At 35.4% G+C, this 11,941-nt stretch overlaps 1 protein-coding gene across 1 annotated transcript; it reads left to right on the forward strand.

Annotated features, from left to right (window-relative positions):
• Positions 1–10,708: 10,708 nt before the first annotated feature.
• On the forward strand, positions 10,709–11,641 carry LOC114621638 (olfactory receptor 477-like). Its single transcript, XM_028767991.1, has one exon. The coding sequence runs from the start codon at positions 10,709–10,711 to the stop codon at positions 11,639–11,641; it is 933 nt and encodes a 310-aa protein (XP_028623824.1).
• Positions 11,642–11,941: the final 300 nt, after the last annotated feature.

Here is an 11,941-nt window from a genome sequence, read left to right on the forward strand (position 1 = left end):
GAAATGTTCTATAGATATCTGTTAAGTCCATTTGGTCCATAACTTCTGTTAGTTTAACTGTACCTCTATTTAGTTTCTGTTTCCATGATCTATCCATTGCTGAGAGTGAGGTGTTGAAGTCTCCCACTATTATTGTGTGAGGTGCAATGTGTGTTTTGAGCTTTAGTAAGGTTTCTTTTATGAAAGTGGGTACTCTTGTATTTGGCGCATAGATATTCAGAATTGAGAGTTCATATTGTTTGATTTTTCCTTTGACAATTATGAAATGTCCTTCCTTATCCTTTTTGATAGCTTTAATTTGAAAGTTGATTTTATTCGATATTAGAATGGCTACTCCTGCTTGTTTCTTAGGGCCATTTGCTTGAAAAATTGTTTTCCAAACTTTTACTCTCAGGTAGTGTCTGTCTTTGTTGCTGAGGTGGGTTTCTTGTAAGCAGCAAAAAGCTGGGTCTTGTTTGCATATCCAGTCCATTAGCCTATGCCTTTTTTATTGGGGAATTGAGTCCACTGATGTTAAGAGATATTAAGGAGAGGGTGTTGTTGCTTCCTGTCATTTTTGCTAATAGTGGAGACAACATTTGTGTGGTTATCTTCTTTTGGGTTTGATGTAAAAAGATTATTTTCTTGCTCTTTCTAGGGTATGATTGCCCTCCTTGTATTGGAGCTTTCCTGTTATTATCCTTTGCAGTGCCGTATTTGTGAGAAGATACTGTGTAAATTCGGTTTTGTCACAGAATATCTTGGTTTCTCCGTCTATGATAATTGAGAGTTTTGCTGGGTAAAGTAGCCTGGGCTAGCATTTATGTTCTCTTAGGGTCTGTATGATATTTGTCCAGGATCTTCTGGCTTTTATAGTATCTGGTGAGAAGTCAGGCGTAATTCTGATAGGTTTGCCTTTATATGTTGCTTGGCCTTTTTCTCTTACTGCTTTTAAAATTCTTTCTTTGTTTTGTGCATTTTGTGTCTTGATTATTGTGTGACGGGAAGTATTTCTTTTTTGATCTAGTCTGTTTGGCGTTCTGTAGGCTTCTTCTGTGATTATGGGCATCTCATTCCTTAGGGAAGTTTTCCTCAATAATTTTGTTGAAGATATTTACTGGCCCTTTAAGTTGGGAATCTTTACTCTCATCTATACCTATTATCCTTAGGTTTGGTCTTCTCCTTGCATCCTGGATTTCCTGGATGTTTTGTGTTAAGAACTTTTTGCATTTTGTGTTTTCTTTGACAGTTGTGTCAATATTTTCTAAGGTATCTTCTGCACCTGAGATTCTTTCTTCTATCTCTTGTATTCTGTTGGTAATGCTTGTGTCTATGACTCCTGATTTCTTTCTTAGGTTTTCTATCTCCATGGTAATCTCCCTTTGTGATTTCTTTATTGTTTCTAGTTCCAATTTTATGTCCTGGATGGTTTTGTTCAATTCCTTTATCTGTTTGTTTGTGTTTTCTTGTAATTCTTTAAAGGATTTTTGTGTTTCTTTAAGGACTTCATCCTATTTACCTGTGTTCTCCTCAAGTTTTTTGATAGTGTTATTTATTTCCTTCTTATAGTCCTCTATCATCATCATTAGAAGTGATTTTAGATCTGGTTCTTTTGCTTTCCTGGTGATATGGGGAGTTTGAGACTTTCTAATGTGAGAGAACTAGGTTCTGATGATGGCATGTACCTTGAGTCGCTGGTGCTTGTGTTCTTGCGCTTGCCTTTTGCCATCTGGATCGCCTTTGTGCAATTTGTGCTGTCTCTGACTGGAGCCTGTCTTTCCTATTAGCTAGGTTGTGTCAGAATTGTTTGGGATGGGTTTTGTTGCTGGGGATAGAGCTGAGGCCCAAGATCTGCTCCGTGCTCAGGTGGAAACTGGAAGGGGGCCCGGGCTCTGGGTCAGGAGTGGACTCCTGTGTTCCAATGGGTCCCCGTTGCTCCCTGATTGGGGCAAGTATTGCTGCTTCCTAGCCTAAGATACTGCTTGATTTAGAGCTCCTGGGATCCCCACTTCCTCTGGGTGCTGTGAGATTGGGTGCAGTGCTGATTCCTGGGGATTTGCCGAGTGCTCGGGCTCAGACCAGAAGGAACCTGCGCTCTGCGCCAGGAGTGAATTCCTGGGTCCCAATGGGTCCCGGTTGCTCCCTGTTTGAGGGAAGTATTGCTACCTCCTAGCTTAAGATACTGCTTGGGTTAGAGCTCCTGCAACCCCCACTTCCTCTGGGTTCTGAGAGATTGGGTGCAGAGCTGACTCCCGGGATCTGCTTAGGCTCAGACCAAAAGGAAACTGCGCCCTGGGCCAGGAGTGGATTCCTGGGTCCCAGTGGGTCCCAGTTGCTCCCTGTTTGGGGCAAGTCCTGCTTTTTCCTTACCTGGGATGCTGCCTGAGTTAAAGCTCCTGGGAGTCCCTCTTTCTCTCGGTTTTCTGGGGTTGGGTGCTGAGCTGCCGCCTGTGACCTGCTCTATGCTTGGGTCCAGACCGCATATTGATAGATTTTCATGTGTTGAAGTATATCTGTGCTTCTGGAATGAAGCCTACTTAATCATGGTGGATGATCTTTTTGATGGGTTCTTGGATTTAGTTTTGAATATCTTACTGAGTATTTTTTTCATCACTGTTCACAAGGGAAATTTGTCTGTAATTCTCTTTCTTTGTTGATTGTTTTTGTGGTTTGAGTATCAGGGTTACTGTAGCCTAATAAAATGAATTTTGAAATGTTTCTTCTGTTTTTATTTTGTGGAATAATTTGAGGAGTATTGGCGTAATTTCTTTTTTAAAAGTCCAATAGAATTCCGACTAAAACCATCAGGCCCTAAGCTTTTTTTGTTGATAGACTTTCAATGACTACTTCTATTTCTTTAGGAATTATAGGTCTATTTAAATGTAATTCAACTTTGGTGAGTGGTATGTAACAAAAATGTCCATTTATTTTAGATCTTTCTAATTTTTTTGCCTACACTGATTTCCTCAGTGTCTGTTGTTATATCCCCCTTTTTGTTTCTGATTTTGTTAATTTGGACATTTCCTTAATACGTTTTAGTTAGAAGCAACTATTTCTTTCCATTTTGTTTTGTTTTGTTTTTTTGTTGTTGTTTTTTTTTTTTTGGTTTTTTGGTTTTTTGTTTTTTTTTGGTTTTTTGAGACAGGGCTTCTCTGTGTAGCCTTGACTGTCCTGGAACTTACTCTGTAGACCAGGCTGGCCTCAAACTCAGAAATCCACCTGCCTCTGCCTCCCAAGTGCTGGGATTAAAGGCATGTGCCACCACTGCCAGGCCTTTTTTTTATATTATTATTAATATCACTAGTAAGGCATCCTTTATTTTATTTGAGTTGGCCAAATTAAATGTTCTACACAAGGCAATTATTTCACCATAAAATATTTAAATTAAAGGTAAATAAATGAGTCCTGGTCTACAGATAAAATAAATCTCCAGATGCCACACGTGCGCGCGCACACACACACACACTTAAGACATCAATTTTTTTAGTTACATAAATTCAATCGTTGAAGCCTCTGTGACCTGTTTGTTCCCCAATTTGTTCTGGATTCCAACTCAGTGTTGTATATGACATTGGATTAGTACCAAGTATTTCATTGATGTTCTCTTTGTTTCTATTTCATTGATTTCAGCCTTTAATTTGATTATTTCCTGCCATCTGTTTCTCTTGAATGTGTTTCATTCAAGTGCTTTCAGATGTGCTATTAATTTTCTGATATGAGATCTCACTATTTCTTTGTGAAAATACTTAGTGCTATGAGCTTTCCTCTTAGTATAACACTCATTGTGTTCTACCAGCTTGGGTATGACACGTATTCATTTCCATTGAACTCTAGAAAATCTTTAATTTCTTTATTTCTGTCTTGACCCAGTGGTTGCCATTTAGTAGAGAGTTGTTCAGTTTCCACAAATTTGTAGGCTTTCTCTTGTTTCTTCTGTTGTTGTTGAAGTCCAGCTTAAATATGTGGTGGTTTGATAGGATGCAGAGGGTCATTTCAATTTTCTTGTATCTGTTGAGGCTTGCTTTTTGACTGACTATGTGTTCTATTTTGGAGAACATTCTCTGAGGTGCTCAGAAGAATATACAGTCTTTTGTGTTTGGGAGAAATATTTGATTCATAATGTCTGCTAGGTTCATTATTTCCCTTTTTTAGATTTTTGACTGGATGACCTGTTTATTGGTGAGACTGGGGTATTGAAATCTCCCACTATTAATGTGTGAAGTTTAATGTATAGTTTAAGGTATTATAATGTTTGTTTTATAAAAGTGGTTCTCCTGATATTTAGGGCATGGATATTTCCTTTGAGGACTTTTGAGGAGTATGACATGTACTTCCCCATTGTTTCTGGCTAATTTTGGTTGGAAGTCTATTTTGTTAGGTATTAGAATAGCTACACCAGCTTGCTTATTGGGTTCATTTGCTTAGACGAGATTTTTCAAATTCTTTATTTCTCAAAAATATCTATCTTTGATATTGAAGCACATTTCTTGTATGCAGCCAAAGGATGATTCCTACTCTCACACCCATTCTGTTAGCTTGTGTCTTTTTATTGGGAATTGAATCCATTGATATTGAGAGATATTAATGACCAATTATTAATTTCTTTTTTTGTTGTTGTTAGTTGTAGTGCTGATAGTGTACATGGACATGTGTGTGTGTGTTTCTTTTTCTTTTTGGTTTTGTTGGTGTGATATTACTTATTTCCTGTATTTTAATGGGTGTAGTTAACTTTTTTGTGTTGGAGTTTTCCTTCTTGTACCTTCAATAAGGCTGTATTTATGAAAAGATTTTGTTTAAATTTGACTGTGTCATGGAATCTATTGTTTTTCTTGATCTATGATGATTGGAAATTTTGCTGGGTATAGAAGTTTGGATTGGTATTTGTGGTCCCTTAAACTCTGAAGACATCTGTCCAGATCATTTTGGGTTTTAGTGTGTCTGATTGTAATTCTAATAGGTATGCCTTTATGTGTAACTTGGTCTTTTTCTTTTGTAGTTTTTAATATTTTGTGTGTGAATGGTTTGTGTTTGATTAATATATGGTAAACAGATTATTTTTTGTGTTCCAATCTATTAGATATTCTCTAACTATCTTGTATTTTTATAGGAGCATCTTCTTTAGGTTAGGAACATTTCCCTCTATGAATTTTTTTGAAAATATATTTTAGATCGCTGGGTGGGAATTTTCTCCTTCTATTCTTATTATTCTTAGGTTAAATCCTTTTGTAGTGCCCCAGATTTCCTGAATTTTTGACATTTAGCATTTTCTATGAAAGATATATCTATTTCTTCAATTGTGTCTTAATGAATGAGATTCTGTTTTCCATCTCTTGTATTCTGTTGGCAAAATTGTTCACTTCTTTGACTCTACATTTTTCTTCATAGGAGTAGAGTGTGAGGTTCAAGGTTCAAGTAAAGGACATAGAAACCTCACCTTCATGTAGATGAACACTCTCTAATTTTTTTTCTTAATACCACTCTATTTACCTTTGCCTTCTATGGATGCCTACTATGCTTTATCACTATTACAGTCCACAAGGTAGGAATTTCTTAATTCTCTTTTCTGATTAATATATTCCTAGACTTCAAAATTTATTTATTTTTGGCTTTCAAATAAATATGTTTTATAAAAAATATAAATTAAAAAATTTTGAGGTTATAATGCAATTACAATATTTCTCCCCTCCCTTTTCTCCATCAAAACCCTCTCTTATATCCTTCCTTGCTTTTTATTAAATTCATGGTCTTTCTTTTCATTAATTGTTATTACATGCATACATATACATATTTCTATATATAACCTGTTCTATATTACTTGTATGCATTTTTTCAGGGTTCCCAATTTGGTATAGGATATCAGTTGCTAGCTTTTCCCTGAAAAAAGGCTAATTATATACCCAGAAATTTTCTGTTTTGTGGTTAGCAAGAATTTCATTCTATAACTGATGTTGGTGTCAAACTTACTATGTAGCTCAGGATGGCCTTGAACCCACAGAAATTCTGCTCTTTTGCCCTTTAATATGCTAGGTACAGATCAGCAAGCATGACTCTGTGACTTATATAATTTTAAAACATTTATTTTTTATTTTTATCTATATATGTGCATCTGTATGAATGTATGTGTGTCACATGTGTGGAGGTGCTTATGGAAGACAGAACAGGACATTAGATTTCCTAGCAATGGAGTTACTGATAGTTGTGAGCTGCCAGAAATGATTGCGGAGAACCAAACTTAGTCCTCTGAAGGAGAAGTAAATGTTTCAAATTTATGAGCCAAATGTCCTCTCAAATGGCCCTTAACTTTTGATAAAAATATCCAATAGTCTATGGAAACATTTAAGGTACATTTTGATTGTGAGATCAAAGAGCTTCATTTGTGTGAATTCTACCTTCTTGGACACAATGAATATCAGAAAATCTGTTATATCTGAAGGATATAAACAGTCTTCACATTGAATACTGTAAGACATTAATGAAAGAAAGTGAGACACAAATGTATTCAGAGACGAGACATTACTGTACATGAGCTTAAAAAATGTTAAAATAGCTATGTTCTGCAAAGCACTTTTCAGACCAGGTGTATTCTCTACCAAATTTTAATGTTTTCATTGCAAAAATGGTTAAACTCATGACTTAATGAACTATGAATGCTCAGATGTCTCAGAGAAGATTCTTAAGTTCTTCTACTGAGCTTCTGGGGGAAGAAGTCCAAAAACCCTTTTTATAAAGTCACTTCTATATCTACAAAACTTTAGAATCATTTTTTTCTATTGCTTTAGCTAAATAGGCAATGAATTTAAGTACCAATTTCATTCACTGCTATTCTTGCTTACTATCTCAAGCCTCCTTTTAAATTTGATTGAACAGTTATTATAATTGAATAATAGCATTGCATTACATCAAAATAAAAATGACTTTCAATGTCAAATGTTCTTTGTTGTCTGTTTCACTCTCGGTAAATCAGAACAAAATAATCCCATTGTAAGCTACTTCATATGGTTGGTATGGTATCACCCAGGGAGGACAAGACAGGAGATAATGAGTCACCTGGTTCTATAAGCCATTTCTGTATAAGGAACCCATGGACCTTTCCCTTAAGAGGCTAGCAACAATAATCCCTGAAGGTTTGCCTGGTTTGATTAAGTCATTCTCCTCCTCATTTGACATGCACACAAAATTACCCAACCTAATATTTTATACATGTGATGGTTAGGTTCCTTGACCAGTGTGTCCACTAATGGTTTTCATTGCAATGTGTGCATATCCTGACTTTCTCCATGTAAATAAAATACATACACTTCATGAAGTCCTCTTTGGATTTCAGTGTCAGTATTGACTCTAAATGATAAATGAAAGACTAGTGAATTTATTAGAATGGAGTTTTAAATAACTCAAGAAGAATTTGAAAATTAGGAAAGTACTTTAAACAGTTTGAGCCCTTGACCCTTATGGATATCATGCCCTCATCAAGAATCACTGTGCAGTGGTTTCCTGGGACATGTAGACCAATAAACATAAGGCATATGGGTACTGCATGGGTGATCTACAAAGCCAGTATTGTTGCTGATCTTAAGGAGCTGAGCGAGACAAGGAGAGGAAATAAGAAGAAATGACCTGATTTCAATTAGGTAAGGTTCACTGTCCTATCTGCTCTATTTCCCACTACAGTTACTGATCCTTTGAGGGAAAGGATATTTGAGTGGTCAGCATCCCCAATTTAGGTGATAAGCATGAAAACCAGAGCAGAGTTCTAGATATTGATTGTCCAGTAGAAAAGCAAATCAAATCAAATATTAGTGTACATACTTTGCATTTGAAAAGCTGAATTCATAACTGAGATCACATAGATACTCTACTACTTGTCTTATTTTTGAATTTATGGTAAAACTATTTGACATGTTGAAAGCAAATCTAGATTCATCACAACACTAACCAACTATAAATCCACCCAAACTTCATTTCATTTTATTAAATAAAGAGATGATTAACCTTTATGCATGACTAAAGACCTTTGGCATTTCACAAATATCTCTTCCTTGAATTTCACAAGAAAGCTACAATATGAGGTCAGTTCTCTCATTGTTCAAATTATCATAAGCAACAAAGTGATTGTCATGTAAAATTTAATATAAATGATTTGTGCACATGCATTTTATGCCCCCTCTTACAATTCCACAGACAGCGCTGAATGACTAGGGTGAATGAGAATGAGAACAGGGCTGCTGCTTTAAAATCTGCTTGAGTCACAAGGCAGAGCCTGAAGGCTTCTTGGTCTACATATTTTGTCTGTTCTTCTGGTCTGAGTATGTTCAGTCTGAGGAAGACTTCAGCAAAGCTGGAAAACATGCTGCAAGTGGAATGGACATAGGGTCTGTGCGTGAGTGCTTTCTTTTAGAAAAGTGAAATCAAAGGTGGTGTGACAGCTTCCAACATCTCAAAGATTTTATATGAAAAGTCAAAGTTTTGTACCAATAACCTTATGGAATATAGTTGATAGGTTTAAAAGACAAACTTCTAATGATAAAAAAATTGAAAACAATAATCTATCTGGTACTAAAGTAACTTAAACAGGAAGATTTCCTAAAGAAAAGGCAGGGGGCATTCTCAGCTATTGATTCACTGAACTTACCAATTCACCAAGGCAGTTGTTCATTCCTGTCAACAAATGGATTATACATTTATTAACTTTGAGAAATTTTAAAAGTTAAAAGAATCAATACAGTTAGAAGGCATTTAATACTGATAGCATTATATCTAGTAAATGTTTGACTCCTTAAGAATGGATTATATTATAAACAGACTAATATACTTATATGAATATTATACCATACAAAGGGAGATAAAAATATTAATACCTTCAATGAAAATGCAGCCAGGGACATAACCCATAAGTGAACAATAGGGAACACTTTGCTTTAATATTTTCACTATTGTAAATCTTAGTTGAGAACATACCATGAAGCACAGAACACACTTCATTCAGTTTTGGCCTTAGCAAAGTAATTAAGCATGGAATTATTGAAATATCTAAACCAGACAGGCTCAGACATACCTGTTTTCACATATTGAAACAGGAACATCACAAGTTTTAGATGAAGTAGATGTATAGTAAGACTATTTCTAAAAAAGAGCTATCTATCTATCTATCTATCTATCTATCTATCTATCTATCTACCTATCTATCTCCATATGATTTTCTAAAGTACATATTAAAATACTTAAAAGGTACATAGAAATATATGTAGAAAATATCTATTGATTGAAATGTATGAAAGGAATTTTCAAGTGTTTTGTTCATCTTTATTATCTAATTTCAATTTAACAATTGGGAAAATGGGATGTGATTTATATTGCTTTGTAACATATTACATGAAATAGTTAATTAACTATATTCTTTCTGAAGCCAGGTTTTCTGGACAGGAAAATAAATTATATGCCTGCTTGGTTTTCCAGAACCTAGTTACTACATTAATTATGCACATACTCAAACAAAAAAAATTTAGCACATTTTTGCCCAAGTACTAGATGTTTTAAAGACAGAAATAAATGTTATGGATGGGAACATGTAAAATTTGATGGGATTGAAAAGCAAAGAAGGAAAAAACCACAACCTAGAGTACACATAAGCTATCTGTAGAAGCAGATGTCTGCAAGAAAAAGAAAGTGAACCAGATTCCTGATGAGTTAGAGAAGGCTGTTTAAAGAGAATAATAATGAGGACAAGGGAACCAGGAACAATTGTGGACATCTCAGTTATTTTAATAATTGCATATAAAGATGGTGAGAAACACAGTTAAATGCAGGGAGAAGTTGGAAAGGATAGTGAGTGTTATGTCAATGAGATTATAATTCATTATGAAAACCTAAAAAGACTATAAGAATTAGATTTTCACATTATCCTGTTTTTATTGGAAAAGATCATTGTGTTATAGCAGACAGAATTCAGAATAAAAATGATTAAGAATTTAAGCCAAGAGAAAAAAGGAGATGAAAAAGAACTGGAAATAAATTAGACAAAAGCAATAGGATTTTATTGAATGGTGTACAATATGAGGAAGATGGCCAGGAAGGCTACGTTGTAGACATGATGTTGTGAGTGAATGAGATGACTGAAGAGGGGCTTTGGAGAGATGGCTCAGCCGTTAATAGCACTAAATATCCATGCAGCAGAATCAAATTAAACTTCTAGCTCTGACATAATGGCTCACAACTGTTCATAACTCCACTTCCAGGAAATCAAATGATTTCTCCTGATCTCCCCAGGCACAAGGCATGCATCTAGTATATAAACATGTATGTGTGCAAAACAACCACACACAAAAATATAAATACATAGAATGAATATAAAATATTGGTGGAGGTTTTGAAGAAGATGATGGAATGACAAAATTTAAAGTGGCTAGAGGATTCCTAATTTATTTGTGCATGAGGAGATCTCAAGAGATCATTGAGATTATGGACCTTCATCTTGAGGGAATGATCTGAGGAAACATTGTGTAAGTACTGTATAAATAGAGGAAAGGTAATGGAAATAGAAGGGTGAGCACATTATTAACATTTAATTTAAGGAAAAGGAACAGTCTTTAAATCTCAAAACTGCAGATATTTATAATTTGGCTAAAGGATGGAATTAATATATAGGATAAAAAAGAAAAATATAGAAAGCATTGAAAAAACAGTAAACAAAAAAAGTTCTCATTATCCTCAACAGGAAAAATTTATACCTGCGATGGAGGCTCAAAACCACACCATTGTAACAGAGTTCATTCTACTGGGGTTAACGGAGAATTCCACACTGTGTGTCATTCTATTTATGATATTTCTAGGCATATATGCAGTTACTTTAATGGGCAATTTCAGCATCATCAGTTTAATAAGAAGCTGCCCCCAACTACACACCCCCATGTATCTGTTCCTTAGCCATCTGGCTTTTGTGGACATTGGGTTTTCTACATCAATAACACCTATAATGCTTACAGAATTCCTTGAACATACAATAGCACTCTCTATAGCTGCTTGTGTAGCCCAATTCTGCATCGCAGTGACATTTGGGACAGTTGAGTGCTTCCTCCTAGCTGTCATGGCCTATGACCGCTATGTGGCCATCTGCTCACCCCTGCTCTATTCAACACATATGTCCCCTAGGATATGCTTCCTTTTAATTGGAACTTCATATGTGGGTGGCTGTGTGAATTCATGGACATTTACTAGTTGTCTATTGAGTCTGTCCTTCTGTGGACCAAATCAGATAGATCATTTTTTCTGCGACTTCCCTGCTGTGTTGAAACTTTCTTGCTCAGATGTCTCCATTATTGGAATCATCCCCTCTATCTCTGCTGGATCCATCATTGTGATCACAGTGTTTGTCATAGTGGTCTCCTACACCTACATCCTCATCACCATCCTGAAGATGCGCTCTACTGAGGGTCGACACAAGGCCTTCTCCACCTGCACCTCCCACCTCACTGCAGTCACTCTCTACTATGGAACAATTACCTTTATTTATGTGATGCCTAAGTCCAACTACTCTACTGAACAGAACAAGGTGCTGTCTATATTCTACACAGTAGTGATCCCCATGCTAAACCCTCTCATCTATAGTCTGAGAAACAGAGATGTAAAAGAAGCTTTCAGGAAGACCATTGTCAGAATATTTCCATAGACTGTAAGGATTTTATATATGCATGTCACTATTCGTACCTACTAAGTTCTACTCAACTGACTGTGTAAGTTAAAGTCCTATTCCTTTGTATCAACTTTTTTCTTTATACACCTGTATATAGTAAGAAGACATTTTGGTTTCTGTCAAGTTATAATAACACAACAGTAATTATTACTACTATAAAATTCATTAATATGTCAAGATGTTTTACTTATTTAGTTTATGAAGCAAACAATAATTTAATCTTGCCATTTTATGCATATGTTATAATCGGTTACATGTGTAATCCATTTATTCTGA

This window comes from Grammomys surdaster, unplaced genomic scaffold, assembly GCF_004785775.1.
Source record: "Grammomys surdaster isolate TR1022 unplaced genomic scaffold, NIH_TR_1.0 184, whole genome shotgun sequence".
In the NCBI taxonomy this organism is placed as follows: Eukaryota; Metazoa; Chordata; class Mammalia; order Rodentia; family Muridae; genus Grammomys; species Grammomys surdaster.

Excerpts from the sequence above, each read along its gene's own strand:
- LOC114621638 (XM_028767991.1), top strand. The coding sequence starts at position 10,709 with ATGGAGGCTCAAAACCACACCATTGTAACAGAGTTCATTCTACTGGGG.